The following is an 18,363-nucleotide window of genomic DNA, read 5'->3' as shown; positions in this document are numbered from 1 at the left end:
CCCCCCGTGCCGGCCCCGCGCAGCCGCCCTCAGCCTCCTGCCAGGAATGTGTCGGGGGGGGCCCACCCCACGCCCTGTGCCTGCCTCCCAGGCTTCCTCTTCTGCAGCTATTTAAGCGCCGTCCCATCACGTCCGGCACGGCCGGGCCATGGAGCGCCTGGAGGTAACCGAGACCTTCGCCGGCATCGCGCTGCCCGGGCACCTCCACACCGCAGAGTCCCTGCAGTTCGCCACCAGCTTCCCCTTCCGTGACACCGATGTGGTCATCGTCACCTACCCCAAGTCGGGTGAGTGGCACTGGGTGGGGAGGGGACTGGATGGGATGGGATGGGATGGGATGGGATGGGATGGGATGGGATGGGGGGCTCTGACACTCAGCCCTCACTGCTGGGGGGTCCCGGCGCTGCCTGCGTGGCCAGGAGCTGGGCCAGCCCCACACAGTCAGCTTCCCCTTCCAGCACAGACCCACAGACAGGGGTCCCGGCCCCACAGCCATGCAGGAGGGGATGCTCATCCCACGCCCTCCATTGCTGCAGCCCCCGTCCCTGCCACATCCCCACCCCAAGCCCGGAGCAAAGGGTGGGGACTCAAAGGGGCAGTGCTCCTGTATTGCACCACCAGTCCAGCTGTGCCCTGTGCCACGTTGCACTGTGCTGTGTAATGGCACACCATGCCTGCTGTGCTCATCTGTGCCACGGAGCACTGCGCTGTGTGCCAAGTGCCACTGCTCTGCTGAGCCGTGCAGTGATGAGTCAAGCCACACAGTGCTGTGCCATGCTGTGCCATACCAGGCTGTGCTATGCTGTGCTGCCATATGGTACCATGCCATGCTGTTCCAGTCTCTTCTATACCATGCCTTACCATGCTGTGCCATACTGAGCTGTGCCACGCCATGCAGTACCATGCTGTGCCATACCAAGCTGTGCCACGCCATACAATACCATGCTGTGCCATGCTATGTGATGCCATGCCAGATCTTGCTGTGCCATGCCACATATATCAAGCAGTGCTGTGCTGTACTGTACCACGCTGTGCGGTACCAAGCCATGCCATGCAGTGCCCATCTGTGCCATGTTGTTCCATACCATGCAGTGTCACACCATGTTGCACCAAGCCGTGCCGTGCCATGCCATGCTGTGCCACGCTGCGGTGCCATGTGCAGGTTGGGGGTGCCCTGACGGCAACCTCCCCAGGCACCACGTGGATGCAGGAGATCCTGACGCTGCTGTACAGCCGTGGGGACGCGCAGCCAGCCAAGACCATCCCCAACTGGGAGCGGGCGCCCTGGCTGGAGCAGATCCACTTCCGCAGCTCACTGCGGGACACGGCCACAAACCGACTCATCACCAGCCACCTGCCTGCCCGCGTGCTGGGCCCCCGGCTGCAGGGCAGCAAGGCCAAGGTGAGGGGTCCCCAAGGTGAGGGTCTGTGGGTGCACCCCATGTCTGTGGGTCCGTCAATTGAGCTTGGGAAAAACTTGAGCCCATGTTCCCACCCCACCAGGTGATCTATGTGGCCAGGAACCCCAAGGACGTGGTGGTCTCCTATTACCACTTCCACCGCCTGGCCAAGTTCCTGCCTGACCCCGTTTCCTTTGATGCCTTCCTCCAGCAGTTCCTCGAGGGCAAAGGTAAGGGCTGGGGAGATGTGGGGGCTGTGCCCTGGGCGGCTGTTGGCCCCCATCACCTGCTTTATCCCTTCAGTGCACTACGGCTCCTGGTTTGAGCATGTCAAGGGCTGGCTGGGCCAGCGGCAGCTCCTCAACATCATCTACGTCACCTATGAGGAGCTGCACCAGGTGAGCCCCGCATCCCTCTACCCCCATCCCCCACGTCCCCCATCACTGTCTCTCCCATCCCTCCATCTCTCCTGCCCTGCCCAGGACCTGCGTGGTGCAGCGCAGCGGCTCAGTGCGTTCCTGGGCATTACACTGGAGCCGCAGACGCTGTTGGCGCTGGAGCAGCACTGCAGCTTCGCAGCCATGCGGGACAACGCCATGGCCAACTACACCCTGATCCCCCGCGAGATCATGGACCACAGCCGGGGCCGCTTCATGCGCAGAGGTGAGGGGCTGGCAGGGCACGGCTGTGGGCACACGGGTGTCCCCGGAGCGTGGTCCCATTGCTGCCATCCCGCAGGCGTGGTGGGCGACTGGCGCTGCCACTTCTCAGCGGCACAAAACGCCCAGTTTGACCGCGTGTACCACGAGGAGATGTGTGACAACGAGCTGAGCGCCCACTGGGCCATGGTGTGACAGCCGGCACCGCACAGCACCGCACCGCACAGTGCACCGCATGTACCGGGATGCGGAGCAGCGGCTCCATCGCGGGGAGGCTCCCAGCTGAGCGCTGCTACCACCCCCAGGGCTGCCGTCCCCCGGTGGCCGTGACCCCCCGGCCCTTCACTTCCTGCGGGGAGCGCGGCACAGCTTGGGAAAGAATAAATATTTATTGCCATTCCCGGCCTGTCGGTGCGTTCCCAGGGCGGGGGCCGGGCAGTGCCGCGCTCTGGCGCCGGGAAGTGGCGGCATTATCGGGGTGGGGGCCCATCATCCCAGGGCGCTGTCTGGGTGTAGCTGTGATGGGGCGGCCAGGACATCCTACAGTGTCACCGTGGGATCCCATCCCAGCACACGCACTCGCATCTTCTGTGCTGTTCTCATGCCCCGTGGCACCGCCTGCCCCATCCCAGCCTTACAAAGAGATCATAAAGCACCAGGAGGGCCAATAATTAACCCCGGCATCTAACATCCATTAACAGCGCACACAGGGGGACACAGCCCCGGGGGGGTTCTTAGCCCCCCTGCCCACACTGAGGGCCGAACGCAGCCGCAGGCCCAACGGGTTTCTATGGCGACGTCCGTTATCCAGCTTGATTGGGATGAATCAGGCACTATAAATATGATGGATTGGGCACCGCGCTCTGCCCATCGCCGCTGCCATCCCCACAGCCCACAGCATTGCTCTGGGACAGGGGCACGGCCACAGCACACAAGGACAAGCATCACCCTGCCAAGGAACGGCACAGCCCCAGTGGGGGCACGTGGGGCAGAACAGGGCACACAGCAGTGGTACCATGCCTGGAACAGGGCATGCAGCACATGGCATGTGGCACACAGCACACAGAGCATGGCACAGTGCATAGCACATGGCACAGAGCACACAGCACATAGTGCATGGTGAATAGTACATGGCACACAGCACACTGAGCATGGCAAATAGTGCAGGGCAAACAGCACATCAGCATAGCACGTGGCTCACAGTGCGTGGCACACAGCAGCACTCAGCAGGCAGCCCACGGCACATGGCATAGCACACAGCATATGGCATGGCACACAGTACACAACATGGCACACAACATGGCACACAGCACACTGCATGGCACACTGCATGGCACACAGCACGTGGCACAACACTCAGCACTTTGGCACAGGGCACATGGCACAGCACCAAGCACATCCAGCACGGCACATGGCACGTGGCACAGACATCGTGCACGAGGGCATCCCTCCCTGCCTCCATGCCCTGGATTTTCGTGCTGCTCAGGCTGCACGGTGGGGCAGCAGCAGCACAACTTGAAAGCAAAAAAAGTACAGCAGCTACAAAGCGCTGCTGCCTCTCATTCAGCGGCCGGTGGCTTTCAAGTGACAAATCCCTGCTAATGAGCCGTGTTCAGGTGCTGGGCAGCTGGGGGCCGCTTTCAGCTTTTGTTCCTTTCCATCCCTGCCTCCCTGTTGCAGAATGGGGCTGAGCCCACAGGTACCAGAGTTGAGTGGTGGGCTGCATGCCCCCATCCCTTGTTTGGGATCTGTGTGATGCAGCAGCACCCCATGGGTCCCCGTGCACAGAGAGCAGATGGCAGAGGGAAGGGGCAGCTTGTTTTATTGGCCCAAGGATGGCTTTGTCATGCAGCCTCAAAACAACAAGGAGACAGACAAGCACGGAGCACAGGGACCACAGGGACAGCAGGGGATGGAGTGGGGACACGGGTTGTTGGGGACTCAGCCACCCCCAAATGACATGGCACAACATCCTGCAGAGACACCGGGGCTGTCCCCATCCCCATACAGGCACTCACTGGGGTGAGCCCAGGTTGGAGTCGGGGGTGTGGGGCTGGGGGCACCGCGGGGGGAAGGCCTTGTAGCTGTAATACTCCACCACCTGCTTGGGCACCTCGGCCAGCACGCACTTGGCCAGCGCCGTCGGGGACGCCTGCGGGATGGGGTGGGATGGGTGAGCTGGGGGTTGGCTGCACCCAACACAGGGGGCATAGGGTGGGGTATAGCAGTGCTGAGGACCCACTCACGTTCTTGAAGTCACGGAAAGGGACGAACTGGACGATGTCACGCAGCACGGGCTCACCCCGGGGGGAGCGCAGGACGCCGTCATCACCGTCCAGGATCTGCATGTCGGTGAAGTCGGCGTTGCCAACCCCCACGATGATGATGGACATGGGCAGGTAGGAGGCACGGACGATGGCCTCCCTTGTGTCCGCCATGTCCGTCACCACGCCGTCCGTCAGGATCAGCAGGATGAAGTATTGCTGGGAACAAAGGGACCTCAGGGACGGCCCTGGCACCGCACACCCCGAGCATGCAGGGAAACGCGCACACGGGGCCGCACCGATGCCTCCTTGGTGCGCTCCTCTTCAGCCGCCACACGGGCCACCTTAGTGATGATGGGGGCCACGTTGGTGGGGCCATACAGCTGGATTTTGGGCAGGCAGCTCTGGTAGGACTCCACCACACCCTGGATGCCTGCAGGGGTGAGAGGTGAGGGGTGTCAGCATGGCTGGGGGGCGCAGGGATGGCATTTGGCACCTGCACAATGGGGCTGTACCCACCCTCACACTCGTCATTATCAGGATTGAAGTTGATGGCGAAGTCGTGGGAGACCTGGGGGGGGCAGAGGAGCAAAGGCAGCTGGGGGCAGCAGGATGGGCACATCCCAGGGGTCCCGGTGCATCTCAGGGCCCCCAGCCCCATACCTCGTACTTGGGGGGGATCCGTGCACCAAAGCCCAGAGCAGAGAATTTCTTATCACTGCAAAGCAAAGGGTGTGTGGAGCCTCAGCTTGGTGGATGCCAGCACTGAGGGGTGCCACCGGGGTGTCCTGGCCCCATGGTGGCTGTCACTGCGTTGTCCGGACCCTGGGGTCCCCCCACCTGTCATAGTCCTGGCAGATCTCCCCCACCGCCACGAGCGCCTTGAGGTACTCGTTGGGCTGGTAGGGGTTGATGTAGTGCAGGGAGCAGCTGTTGCGGGGGTCCCCATTGGAGGCTGTGAAGTCGATGGCCACCTGGTGTGGGGAGTGTTGGTGAGGACCCCGGTGCCCCTGGGTCAGCCCTGAGCAGCTGTCCCAGTGGTGTAGCCCCAGCCCCAGCCACTTTACTCACTGTAAAGTGGATCTGGCAGCCACCCATGATGTAGTCCAGGAAGGAGTAGACCCTGTGGATCTGTCAGACAGACCAATGTCAGCCACTGGTGCCCCAGCAGCAGCCTGGCACAGCACAGCACAGCACAGCATGGCACAGCACAGCGTGACACGTGGGCACCCACCTTCAGGTCCAGCAGCACCACGATCCCCGAGTTCTTGTAGTTGCGCTTCTTGATTTTGTACTTGGGGTTCATGCACTCCCACTGCACCTGCAGCATGCGGCACCCGCGCTGCCCGGGTACAGCCCCGCAGCCCACGGCCCCATTGTGCTGCAGCCCCACAGCCCCCAGCCCCACACCCCATAGGGCTGACAGCCACAGCCCCATCTATCCCTTCCCCACAGAGAGAAGCCAGTGGAGAATCTGGGAGGTGCCTCCTGGAACAGGACCTGATGGCGAGCCCAAAGGCTGTGCCCCAGCCCTGCTGGCCACGTCCCCGTGTCCCCACCTTGTTCTCCCCCATTGCCTTCTGCATCTCCTCGAAGGTGGTGAAGAACTCGCCGATGAAGTCGTGCTTTCCCCGTGAGTCGTAGTCCCACACGACACACTATAGGGATGCAGGTCAGCACAGCCCTGCTGTGTGCCCCCACCACCCCTACACCTGCCCAGGGACGGGGTCCCATCGCCCTTCCTCACCCTCAGCTTCCTCTTCTCCTCACAGCTGCAGAGGGAGTTCAGAGAGACCTTGAAGGGCTCCCAGATGGGGCTCAGGTTGTTCTTCACCACCTGCAGGCAGGAGGGCTCAGCAGGGCCAGGCACCTATAGGGTGGCCGTGGGACGGAGCCAGCGGCCTCACCTCAGTGCGGTACACCAGCTGCTCACTGCTGTCATCGTCGATGCGGTAGATCTCCAGGAAGGGGTCGGACTTGCTGAAAAGGTCCTGGAGAAGAGTGGATGGGGCCAGTGGGCAGAGGACTTCATCCATCCCATCCAGTTATTCAAGCCATCCCACCCATCCCATCTCAACCCATCCATCCCGTCCCATCCAATCTGTCCTGTCCCATCCATCCATCCCATCCTGTCTCATCCAGCCTGTCCCACCCCACCTCGCTCATCTGTCCCATCCCATCCCATCCCATCTGCCCTGCTCACAGGCTGCTCACCTTGTCATCCAGCTTCTTGGCCCTAAATGCCAGCTCTACGTAGCCGTTGTTCCCTGAGATCTCCTCGGAGATGACCTGCCAGGACACCCAACCACGAGGAGCTCAGTGTTATTCCCCTGCCACCCTTCCCCTCCCCGTCCCACGTCCCATTGTGGTGTCCCCACGCTCAGCCCAGCGTCACTCACCGTGATGGTGGATTTCCCCGCAAACTTCCCATATTTGAGGAACAGCGGCTTCGTCACCCGCTTCTGTGCCACGATCTGCCAAACAGGACGGGCTGAGTGCAGACACAGCCTGCGGGCGATGGGGATCAGCGCAGCGGGGGCTCACCTGCCCCACTGTGCACTCCATGCCCCCCAGGAAGTCATCATCGTGTGTGCCCACACCAGCCTGCCCGTGGCTGTCGTACACCTCGAAGCGCAGCTTCTGCACCTCCTCGAAGTAGTAATCCACCGTGAAGATCTTGGCGAAGACAGGGTTCAGGTTGCTCTTGATGACCTCGCTGCGGTCCACCTGTGGGGCACAGGGTCACAGCAGCCCAGCCCCCATATTTGGGACCCAGCGTGGTGGGGAACAGACTGTGTGGCTCCTCCAACAGCTCTGCAGAGCCTCCAGAAAGCACTTCTCTTAATGAGCTGGGATTTGCTCAGTAGAGGCAATTATGGTCCACTCTCCTATCAGTGAAGTTCAGCCTTCAATTGGCTCAAGCTCGATGTGCTGTGCTGGGGCTGTGAGGCAGCTCAGGGCTGGAGCCGGGGATGTGGGCACAGGGAATGCAGGGACACAAGGACAGAGGGATGTGATGGCACAGGGATGCAGGAACACGGGGACATGGGGACATGGACAAGGTGACACAAGGATGTAGGACCAAAGGAATGTAGGAATGGGGGATGCAGGGACACCAGGCAGCTGCTGGATGGACCATTAATCCGGGCAAAAGCATTTCTCTGCTCACACTGATCCTGTGGCAGAAGCACACACTACTGCAGCACCGTACCTGATATGGGAGTAAGGGCTGTCCCTGAGTGCCAGCACTGGGCCCCGGGGCACTGCACCCCCCAGGGCAAACCCCGTATCAGTGGGGCTGCAGCCATGGGGATGTCTGTGCATGTTTTGTCCTGGGCTGGTTGGACCCAGAGAGCTGCCAGCGGGCACAGGACAGAGCTGCACCAGTGGGGCCGCACCTTGCACAGGGGGTTGCATCCCATGGAGGGTCTCACACCACTGGCTTTGGCTCCGGCTCCCAGAGTCAATTACATGCAGAGGGATTTCATGCTAAATCTGCTGGCTGAGCAGCACTGATTAGTGAGTGTGGAGCTGCTGGAGCCAGCCAGGAGCTGAGCTGGGGGGCAGCCACAGGAAGGAGCCGAGCTCCCCATGACCCACACACTGTGTGCACCCCATTCCTGGGTGCCTCCAGAGCCACTGAGCACCAGGAGGTTTGCCCCGAGCCAAAACCCTGCATTGTCCCCATGCACCACCCGAGCATCCCGCAGCGCCCTGCCATGGGGCCATGCCCTGCACCTTGCTCCCCACACCCTTCACCCCACCCCGTGCCCTGCACCTTGCACCCACTCCATGCCCCGCACCTCACGCCTGGCTCCCATCCCACAGACACCGCACCCACCCCGGCTCCATCCCTGCCCCAATCCCCATCCCTTCACCTCACCCCACCTACCTCCACCCACTGGCCCTGGGACTGCATGAGCAGCAGGACGCAGGGGTCCGACTTGTTGAGGGTGTCGCGGTCCAGGAGGTGCCGGCAGCTCACCCGCAGCTCCACCTTGGAGAGCACGGCCAGCGACGCCTGCGAGGACGGCTCGGGCGCTTCGCCCATGGTGGCTGCAGCGCGGGAGGCAGCCGGGCGAGATGGGGGGCAGGCGGCTCCGTGGGACAGAGGCATGTGGGGAACCGGGCAGCCCTACAGCCCCGCTGTCAGCACATGGGGCAGCTGCTTGTCATCCCAAGGCGGGGGGCCCCGCAGTGCCAGGTGTGGGATGGAGGCTGGGTGCTGCTGGGGATCAGCCGGCTCCTGGGGCAGGGCGGGTGCTGGGGAGCACACAGACTCTCCTTGAGGTGAAGCGGCCGGTCCTGCTGGTCCCGTGGAACCCTGCGAGGTGTCAGCACAGCGTGGGGTGAAGCAGAGTTGGCCACATCGTGCTGTCACTGAGCAGAACTGCTGGTGTACCAGGGTGATGGGGGGATTCTGCCCCGCTGGGGACACACAGCCACCCTCCACCTGGATGCTGGCAGGGCTCAGCCTGGTGGTGCTGCAGCACCGGATCTGCCGCCCCATCCCCACTCCATCCCCATCCTTCCCTCACTGCATCTTCTCCATCTCATCCCCATTGTCCCCAATTACAGCACCCAGCTTCTGCCCGCTGCCCCCATCCCATGCCAGGAGCTGCTGCCACCCAGCCCAAGTTTCCCCCCAAGTCACACAGGGCCATGCCCTGCCCGGCTCACAGCTCACACTCCTGGCTCTGCTGGGCACCATCCCAGCACGGCCGCGCATCCCCCAGCAAAGGGATCCCGGTGCCCCCCCTGCCCACCCTTTACCTGGTGCTGGGCTCCGTGCGCTGCCGGACGATGCTGCGGCCGGTGTGTGGCAGCCGGAGCCGCGTGCCAGCCGAGCTGCGCCGCTGCCACCTCCACACAACTGACTCAAGCTGCAATTCGGGAGCGGAGCCCTAAGAGGGAGACTACAATCTCCGTTAACCACCTCGCTGCCGGCACCGGAGCGCAGCCCGCCCGCAGGCAACGAGGCTGCCAGGGGTCCCCGGCACAGCTGGCAGCACTGCAGCAGTGCCACAGCTCCAGCATCGCCCCCAGCCTCCTCCCCATCACCGCTCTGACCCCACACACCCCACGGTCCATCCCTATTCCCCACAGGGTGCCCAAGGCCCATCCCATGTAGCCCCGTATCCCCGTGATCCCCCCACCACAGGGACAGACAAAAGGATCCCAGTGATGCCGGGTCACCCGGTGCCACAGCCCCATGGCCCCCCGGTCTGATGCCCCCCTGCAGCCCCCACAGCCCCCAGCACTGCAGCGCCGTCAGCGCAGCTTTAGGAAGGGTGATATAATTAGCCCATATTCAGAGGGGATTAAAATGCAGAGAGGGCTAAACGAGCAGGAGGGCACTGCGGGGCCTGGGCTGCGGGAGCTAATCCCACATTGCCTGGCAGAAATAGGCCACCCTCCCTCCGGCAGCACACAGCGATACCTGCACCAAACGCTGCTGCCAGCCCAGGTTTGTGCCATCGCTCGGCTCATGAGCTGACGGCTCAATCACGCGGCTGGGCAGCAAAGCTTAGAACTGCTGAGCCAGCCCAGGGCTCCAAGGAGCGGGAAGGAGCCCACGGCACCGTGACTGAGCACGGTCAGCACCGAGGGACACGGCTGGCACGGAGCTGCATCGAGCCCCGGGGCGGCTGTTCTGAGCTTTAGGGGCTCCATAAAGGCCCGGCAGAGCAGCACCAGGAGCAGAACCGCAATAGGGAGCGTCCCGGCAGCGCCCACAGCACCGAACACCGGCCCCGGCTCCACCCAGCGGCAGGAGGCAGCAAACACAGCCCCGAGCCGACACCCAGCACAGAGAACAAACCCCCCCAGACCCCACAGTGCCCGTCCCTGCAGAGCTGCCCCCAGGGATGCTACCCACACAGCAGGAGGGCTGAGCTCTGGGGCAGCAACGCCTGCACCCCTCATAGGACGCCACACACCGCTCTGTTTCCGCGTCTCTTTATTGACAGCTCTGAGTACAGCTCATTTCTTCTTCTCCACGTCCTGCTCTGCTGCTTCTTTGGCTCGTTTGGCTCGGATCCCAAAGAGCCGCGCGTTGGCCCGGGCCATGCGCAGGCTGGCAAAGGCCTTGAAGTTCTTCTCCTCCTCGGTGATAACACGGGCCTTCTCCCGTTTGAAAACCTAATGGCAGAGAGAGCCCGACAGTCAGCACACACATCAGGGGCTGCCAAAGGGGCCGCGCTCAAAGCCCAACACAATTAATCTCGTTATATTTCTACCACCGGCTCCAAGATGCTGCTAAGAACACAGGCTGTGTGCCCACCCCCCAGGCCCTGCCCTTATCATCACTGCAGCAGGCACCAAGTCTCCACCAGCTCCTATTTGTCAACAAGACGAGCAGAGAATACCAGGGAATAACAACAAGGCACAAGCAAAGGCAAAATGAAGCGGCAGCCAGGGCTGCAGCACAGCAACAGCAGCTGCCAGCATCAGCCTCAGAGCTCAGCAACAGCCCAATGAGCTGCACCACAGACACACAGCACGGCTATGGGCACAGCAATGGGGATGGCAATGGGCACGGCTATGGGCACGGCAGGCAGGAGCTGCCCCAGCCCCACAGGACTCTGGTTGTGGGGAGCTGCTCTGTTACACCCCATAGAGAACAAGACTGAGGGTGACACTTACATTCCTGATGGGCATAACCGGCCCGGTGAGCTGAGTTGCCATCTTGAGTTCTTCAGGCTGCAAAACAAGAGGGAGGGGGGAAAAACATGTCAGGAACAGGAATGTAACATCTCTGTGCAGCACTGAGATGAAAGACCCGCACACCGTCCTGGCCAGGGCAGCCGTGGCCGTTCAGGAGCTGCCAGCTGAAATGCTGTTGTGTCCTGGGCCATTTTTAGCCTTCCTTCAGCAATTCCTTCCACAGCCAATTCCAGCTTCTGCTGCGAGCTCGGCAGTGACAGGCATGAACAAATCAGCTATCGGGAGCTTCGAGTAAATAGGTTTGAAACACCGCTCCATAGACAAGTATCTTTATCTGCCGGTATCAGAAACAGATTGCAGCAGACAACCTGAGAGCTGCGCTCAATTCACTAAGGCACAGGTTTGTGTTGCCAGCCAATTTTAAACGAGAATAGAACGCGTTTGGCAGCCGTTCTGTGCGCTACCCACAGCAGTGGGGAACAGATCCATCTTGTGCATTGGCACCCAAGGTTCAGGAGCTCTGAATTCATAATGCTCAGGTCTGCCCTCCCTGCAGCCCCTTAAGTCCCCCCATAGAGCAGCACCCTGTGGATTTACTAAGCTGACACACTCAGCTCAACCCCTATGTCCAAGCAGGACATGTACGAGCTCAGACCCTCTGTCAGACCCCCCCCTTTCCCTGCTCTGGCCCAAGCAAGCTCCAGTCCATGGGAAGCAGCTCAGGGCACACAGGGCTCTGTAGGACTAAAGGCGGCTGCAATGCTCTGCCTGGAACACGCTGCCTGGCTCCGTTACTTGCAGCTCCCCGTGGGAAGCGTGTGCTTGTAACAACAGCCAAGAACATGAGAAAAGCCAACTCTACTCTGGATCTCGGTGAGATCTTAATGAAAACCATTTTTGTATGTCAACAGCAACAACCTTCTAGAGATTTCCTCTAATTGCTCCTTTCGCTCAACTGAGAAGCTTCTGCCTTCCCCACTCTTCCCATAGTTATAACTGCAGCAGAGCAGACACCCCGCACAACCTTTTTGTTCCAGCTTCACAAACCAATAGTGAGCCGGCCAAAACCGAGCACCTGGGGAGCTCCACGTCTGAGCTGCAGCTCCAGCAGTGCAGCACCCCCAGCCATTCCACGGCACAGACACCAGAGAGAGCCCAGCTCCAGCCCTCCCAGCCCTGAGCTGCGGGCAGTCACCCCCTGTGTACGTGTATGGAACCAACATGCCCTGCTGCTATGGGTCTGTGTTACTGCAAGTATTCAAGAACACAGCCAGGCTGACGGCCAAACCTCTGCAGCAGTGAGCAGAAACGGGCTGTCACACCTTTCTAACAGGCAGGTACTCACTGAGCTGTCTCCCTTCTTGGGTGCAGACGGTTTCCTTGGGAAGAGGATAAGCTTGGAGCGATATTCCTTCAGCCGCTGCACGTTGGCCTGCAGTGACTCTGTGGATTTGTTCCTTCTCCTGGGATCCACGGAGATTCCAATCGTCCGAGCAAACCTTTTGTTAATGCCGGCCAGCTAAAGAGAGAGCAGAGCCAGCAGTTACCACTGTGCTGTGGGGGGCAGCAGGACAGAACAACCATGACATGGGGCTGATCACAAGGCAAGGCAGCCATCCACAGCCATCCACACACACATGGGTTTCCTGAGCAGATACAGTGGGGTGCTGAGGCTCTGACAGGCACTGGATTAAGTTATTTAGTCAGCACAAGGATAACCGTGGTGCACAGAATGCTGAGCACTGCATTGCAGAAACACTCTGGTGATGCTAAGTGACAGCCCTGCTTTGTGTTTAACTGCATACAGCCCTGTGCCATTTTGTGCTGCCATCAGCATTACCCGAGATTAAAGAACAGCAAAGTAACGAGGAACTCGGCGTTAAAAGTCCAATCTTACTGCTTTAATGCACCAACTTCACCGCTGTGTCCTTATTAGATTCTAAACAAGACACCAGGGGAGGCTGCCCAGCATTTACTGCAGGGAGCACAGCACAGCCTTTAGCACGGTGATGGTGCTGGAGCCCTTAAGGTGACCAGAAGCTGCTTGCTTATTTAAAGTGAGGTTCGGGAGCCTCAATTCAAGCTGTGTACGAACGTGATTTTAAACAAACCGTGGTACCTGCCAGCCCAACCAGAGGCACAGCAACATTCCCTCTTCAAACCAGCCTTTATCTGACACACATCACTCCTCCCCCAACCCACAGCTGCTGAATGCAGGCAGACACAGCTGGACTCAACCATCACTCAGATGGAACACAACTGAAGGTCTATGATGAGTCTGATCAGCGCTGACCATCTCTCCATACTCACTTTAAGCTCCTCCAGGCTGAAGCCTCTTCCAGCACGAACTTTTTTGTGGTATCTGATGGTCGGGCACCTGACGATGGGTCGGATGGGCCCAGCCGCGGGGCGGGGGGCGATGCGACGAGCTTTAGCCTGGCGGGCCTTCCTCCTGCGGGGGAACAGCGGTCAGAGACACGGAATGATGGCAGGGATCAGATCGCTGTGTCCCCCTGCAGGGACAGAGCCCTGCGGACAAAGCCGACCGCAGCCATCAGCCATGAAGGGTTCGAGGGCTCATCAATGCTGTACAGCGATTCCGGAGACGTTTCATCACTTGGCTGCGGCCGAACAACGCGGGGAGGGACCCGGCCCCCCCCGGCCCAGCTCGGCTCTGCTCTCACCTGCGGATCTTCCGCGCGGGCTGGTTGAACCATGTGGCCACTCTCCGCTGCCAGTCCTTATGGAAGTGCGGCTTCAGGATCATCCCATTGCGGCTGGGCGCCATGGCTGCTGCGGCCTAAGGACACGGGCAGCGCTACACGAGGCCGCCGGGGAAGACCCGGAGCAGGCCCAGGCCCAGGCCCAGGCCCAGCCCCCATCGGAGCCCCCCTCACGGCCCTGCCCCATCCCCCCGAGCCGCCCCGGTTCCGGAGCAGAGCTCCGAGCGGCCTCCGAGCGCTGCCGGGCCCGGCGCGGCCCCCGATGGGCGGATGGCGGCGGATGGAGCCCGGCCCGAGCGCGGACACAGCGACACTCACCTCCCGCCGAGGAAAATGGCCGACCGGAAAAGGAAGCGGCGGCGCGGCGCACGCCGGAAGTGTGGTAGCAGCGGCCAATAGGGAGAGCCGTACGTACGGCCCAATGAGAACCACACTTCCGGAAACGTCCGGAAGCAGCTTCACCGCACCCGAAGTAAAGATGGCGGCGATCTTAAAGGGGCCGCGCACTGCCTACCGCACCGCACACCCCACGCCGCGAGTGGGCAGCGGGTTCGGTGCTGCTGCCACGGCTCCCACCCAGAGCAGCACACACGGCACTGAGCGCAGCCAGCACCCAACCTTGGCGGAGGTTGGACCCGCTGCAGCCTCACCCTGCAGGGCAGTACCGCCAGGTGGCACGGCAGCACGGGGAGCAGCAGCACAGCACCGTCAGCACAGCCACAACCGGGATCCGCGTGTCACAGCGTTTATTGAGGCAGCCCGGAGTTCAGGCATCGTGTTACAAATAGAACCAGCTCCTACACACATACAAAGAATGAGCTCCTGTAAGGAAACAAAGGCCTGAAAGAAACAACAACAACAACAACATGGGCAATAATTCGGTGTAATAGCATCCCCAGCTGTTTCTGCTCAAGAACAGGGCAGTGTCCAAACCATGGGCACCCAGCAGGGCCATGTTGGCACCCTGTGTTCAGTGCCATGCAGGTCACCCTCCTCCCTGCCCCCAAGGGAGGGCTCAGCTCCAGCTCAGTCAGTTCTTTATGGAACAGCTCCATTCAAGAACCCTTCCTGAAGGGCCTGACCCAGCCGGAGCACAGCAGGCAACAAGAATCACTTCAGTGCTTCCCCCGCTGAACAGCAGCCCACCATTCCATCACTGCGTGCTTTGCAATGCCGTGAGGACAGGCAGCAGAACTGCCTGGTTTGTGTACATGCACCCAGGACTCACACCTGCAAACAAGCAGTGCTGCTCTGCCAGCTCACAATGGAGCCATTCCCTGCAGTGCTGGCTCCGAACAACTCACCATCAGGTTCTGCTGGGTTATGAACACAGCTTCCCTCGCTCTGCTTCTGAAACCCTTGATGTAAAAATGGAACAGAAACTATCAATCAGGGAAAAGAAAGCCCACATCCTACAAGAAGGCATACGCTGCCTGTGTAAACAGGTTCTTTCCAGCTTCTTACCCAACTCCTAATCACTAACATCCTGCTGAGAATCAATTTCAGAATCCTAAGTTCTCCTCCCTGAAGGTTAAAGCTTGTGTTACAAGACTAAACGTGGCCATTCCTTTAATTTCAGGGAAACAGCATCACAGAGATGCCCTGCTCTTTATTTTTGATTCCAGAGCTGAGAAGCTGTGTTCAAAAGAAGCTTCTGGAGTCCTCCCATTCTGCACCAGGACAGGGCTTCACACCGGCCTCAGGCGCGGCTCTTCCTCCTCCTCATGGTTTGGTGGCTGCTGGGGCATTTCTTCATCTCTAGTGTCTTGCTTGTCTCTCTCTGCTTGAAGCCAGCTCTGAGGAGCTATCATTTTCTTTGGCCCATAGGGTGGAGGCCCAATCAAAGCTTCAATGTCATCGTAATTTATCACTTCTTTCTCCAGCAGGGCATTAGACAGCTAGAAAGAGTACATAAGGCATAATGAGGCACAGAGGTTTGAAAACTGATCTGAGCTCACCCTATCAGCTCAACTTGGACCTTAACATCTGGACACAGCACATGCTGGAGCCCACGAGGAGCAGAGCCCGGCTACCACACCACAGACAGCGTGACCTGGAGCAGAACAAAGCTCTGCAGACACCAGCATCTTTCACAAGAGTGGGGCTTTTTTTGCCAGAAACACCCAGTGTAACTGGAGGCAATAAAGTACGCTGCTCCAGGGAATGATTTGGAGAGTCAGAACACCAGGGGCAATTAGAGAAGTGCCCTTACTGCCAGTCACTGCACCTGTGGCCTTGCCTAAGATGCCACAGTAACAGGCATTGAGACTGGAGCCAGACTCATACTCCTCTGTACATAAATAACATGACACAGAGATAACAAAGAGCTGTTTTGTTCTTGCAGGCTGAAGGTCATTAGAAGGTCCTCCCCAGAAAGTTAAATTCTCTGGTCCCTCTGCCAGCAGAAGGACCACGCTTGAGCAGCAGGTGGCCCTCAAACATGGAATTGCTCAGTTCTGCTGACAAGATGTGACACACTGACCTGGCAAATGCAACGCTCTGTAGATATTTTGGCTTAACTTAAAAGTTTTTCCTGTGATGAGCCTCTAGCAAACATCTGATTGTTGTTAAATGAAAGCATCAGAACAGAGGAGGCCTGCAGAGAGGACAGCCCCCAACAATGCCTGCCTTCAGAGCACTGCTGGGGCACTGCCCTGGGGACAGACTGTGATATGGGCAACAGCAGGGAGCCGAAGCAAACAAGTTCAGGACACCTTACTATGCACAAGGAGGCCTGCTGGTGGGTAGGTGGAAGTGGCTGTTTTTCTGCTGTTGTTTAAAAAGAGATCCTGGAAGGGAGCTGAGTGGCCAGGGGACTCCCCAGGCACAAAGCAGAGGAGACAAAGCTCTACTTCTGCAATAAGGCCTCCTTCATATATTGAGTATCAAGGAATTGGCAGGTGAAAATTGCCTGGAGGTACCTGGAAAGCACCAGTCTACCAATTCAGCAGTCCCAAAACAAGCCCTGGAATCCCCATTACAAGGCATTCTAGGACCACAGAGACACTGCTACAACCAAGCTACAGAGCACAGAAAGTATCAAGGCCAAAACCAACAGTTGAAGGAACTCCACCTAACTCCATCTTACCGTTTGCAACTTATCTCGGTTGTCCAATAGGAGTTTTTCCGTGCGTCTGTAGGCCTGAGCCACCAGCACTTTTGCTTCCTAGAAGATAAGAAGAGAGATTTGTATTGCAAGTGGACAAACAAGCAGGAGGGACCTCCGCACAGCAGAACCTTTCCTTCCCTGGTTATCTGTCCTCAGTTCCATAACAATGCTCCCCCCCCAGCTCCATCTCCTTCAAGTTATTCTTTCTCCCCACTCTGCAGAGCATTTCTCCCCCTTTCCAAGTCACATCTATACCTCCCACAAGCTCTCCAGGGTCTTGTCCACAAAAGAATCAAGACTGCAGCTTTCACACTGCAATGGATAGAACAGACTGTATTTCACAACCACTCACGGCAGCTCCAGGCAGCGCAGTGCTGCTGGGCTGAACTCACAGCTGTGTGTGACTTTGTTCTTAATGCCTCACTGAGCAGTCCTCATACACAGAACAGTACCAGGCTAACAGAGTATCTCAGTGCTCAGTTGTTGAATTTTACTACTTAATGGCTGAACAAAAAAGAAAATGCAAAGCATTTGGGTACAAGTTCCATGCAATTTGCAATGAGGACAGAAAGAACAAAGAGGAACAGGTGACCAGGAGCAGCCTTACGTGGTCCATCATCTGCTGAAGGCTCTGGCTGAAAGGGCGACGGCCAATTCCAACAGTGCTGTCCCCATCCGGAAAGGAGATCTGCCCAATGCTGGGCACCATCCCAAACTGCTTCACCATGGAGTAGGCTATCTTGGTCACCCTCTTCAGGTCATCCTGCGCTCCTGGGCGAGACAGACAGAAGGAAGGTACAGCAGGTCTGAGATGAGAGCAAGAGGAGTATGTCCAGCACAGACACACAATCCACCAGTCAAGAGATTAGAGGACCTGCAGGAATCCATGAATGTGAGCACTTTACCTCACTGTGTGCATTGCAGGGCAATGAGTGATATACTGGTAGCTAGCTCATATGGACTGCTTACCTGCCACTGCTCCACTCTTATCCTGTTTAGCTATAAATGGTTGGAACTAAGGCACAGAAATCTCCAGGCTCTTCCACCTGCCAAGAGTCTCACTGTGTAATTGCATCTGTAGCCTTAGGCTTTGGGACAAGTCTGAGACTACACAGTTGGAATCCACAATAAGAGGCCTTCACGCTCACAGTCCCAAGTCCGAGATTAAAACAAGCACTGTGAAATTTCCCCTTCCCATTCCCAATGATGGGAAACCCCCATTTCACATTACTCTTGGACAGAGCAACAAGTATGAAAGTTCAGACTCTTAGTACGACCTCCCCTTGCTCGTGTCAGGGTCTGTCCTCTCACCTGTGGTGACTTTGTTAAATGTGATGGCTTCAGACACTCTCCCTCCAAGTGCCATGCACATCCTCTCTAGCAGCTGCTCCCTGGTGAAGAGGTATTGCTCTCTTGGAAGGATCTGAGCAAATCCAAGAGCTGCATTTGTTCGAGGGGCTATGGAAACCTGCAAAACAGAGAAGCTCCATCAGTTTGGAGAACAAAAGAGCTCTCAGCTACAGCAGCAAAGAACACAAAGAG

At 58.8% G+C, this 18,363-nt stretch overlaps 4 protein-coding genes and 1 non-coding gene across 14 annotated transcripts in view; 1 reads left to right on the top strand and 4 right to left on the bottom strand.

The window, feature by feature from the left end:
• The first annotated feature begins 137 nt into the window (after positions 1-137).
• On the top strand, positions 138-2,456 carry LOC107319528 (sulfotransferase 2B1-like). Of its 4 annotated transcripts, none has more exons than XM_015874412.3 (6): positions 138-287; positions 1,194-1,402; positions 1,504-1,630; positions 1,704-1,798; positions 1,883-2,063; positions 2,139-2,456. In XM_015874412.3, exons 1-6 carry the CDS (start codon positions 149-151, stop codon positions 2,252-2,254), a joined length of 867 nt encoding a protein of 288 aa, XP_015729898.2. In that variant the 5' UTR covers positions 138-148; the 3' UTR covers positions 2,255-2,456. The 4 variants fall into 4 exon arrangements, with proteins under 4 accessions (XP_015729898.2, XP_015729901.2, XP_015729900.2 ...); XM_015874415.2 differs by having other exon boundaries at positions 1,163-1,402; XM_015874414.2 differs by having other exon boundaries at positions 1,093-1,402.
• Positions 2,457-3,864: 1,408 nt separating this feature from the next.
• On the bottom strand, positions 3,865-9,216 carry CPNE7 (copine 7). The gene is made up of 16 exons (XM_015874416.3): positions 9,097-9,216; positions 8,216-8,647; positions 6,868-7,050; positions 6,723-6,797; positions 6,538-6,612; positions 6,231-6,314; positions 6,071-6,160; positions 5,883-5,981; positions 5,558-5,644; positions 5,395-5,454; positions 5,164-5,297; positions 4,987-5,041; positions 4,843-4,894; positions 4,623-4,756; positions 4,306-4,542; positions 3,865-4,211 (listed from the first exon to the last, which is right to left on the bottom strand). Exons 2-16 carry the CDS (start codon positions 8,438-8,440, stop codon positions 4,074-4,076), a joined length of 1,728 nt encoding a protein of 575 aa, XP_015729902.2. The 5' UTR covers positions 8,441-8,647; positions 9,097-9,216; the 3' UTR covers positions 3,865-4,073.
• A 1,049-nt stretch (positions 9,217-10,265) lies between these two features.
• Positions 10,266-14,062, bottom strand: RPL13 (ribosomal protein L13). The gene is made up of 6 exons (XM_015874367.3): positions 14,031-14,062; positions 13,674-13,789; positions 13,300-13,441; positions 12,335-12,508; positions 10,969-11,025; positions 10,266-10,464 (listed from the first exon to the last, which is right to left on the bottom strand). The coding sequence occupies exons 2-6, from the start codon at positions 13,775-13,777 to the stop codon at positions 10,306-10,308; spliced, it is 636 nt and encodes a 211-aa protein (XP_015729853.1). The 5' UTR covers positions 13,778-13,789; positions 14,031-14,062; the 3' UTR covers positions 10,266-10,305.
• On the bottom strand, positions 13,524-13,605 carry LOC116653989 (small nucleolar RNA MBII-202). Its single transcript, XR_004308725.2, has one exon. It is a non-coding gene; the product is annotated as a small nucleolar RNA MBII-202 (small nucleolar RNA).
• A 379-nt stretch (positions 14,063-14,441) lies between the features above and the next one.
• SPG7 (SPG7 matrix AAA peptidase subunit, paraplegin) overlaps positions 14,442-18,363 on the bottom strand; it is a 33,805-nt gene continuing 29,883 nt past the window's right edge. For all 7 annotated transcript variants that reach the window (XM_085551216.1, XM_085551215.1, XM_085551218.1 and 4 more), the window contains 4 exons: positions 18,133-18,289; positions 17,429-17,592; positions 16,801-16,878; positions 14,442-15,610 (listed from right to left, as the gene is read on the bottom strand). In XM_085551216.1, the coding sequence (XP_085407342.1) occupies positions 15,401-15,610; positions 16,801-16,878; positions 17,429-17,592; positions 18,133-18,289 (609 nt within the window). In that variant the 3' untranslated portion in view covers positions 14,442-15,400. The remainder of the gene's footprint in view (positions 15,611-16,800; positions 16,879-17,428; positions 17,593-18,132; positions 18,290-18,363) is intronic.

This window comes from Coturnix japonica, chromosome 6 (genome assembly GCF_054131305.1).
Source record: "Coturnix japonica strain WE chromosome 6, WE-NBRP24, whole genome shotgun sequence".
NCBI classification, from domain to species: Eukaryota; Metazoa; Chordata; class Aves; order Galliformes; family Phasianidae; genus Coturnix; species Coturnix japonica.
The sequence above is the reverse complement of the archived record's forward strand: the minus strand, read 5'-3'. Positions and strand labels throughout refer to the sequence as shown.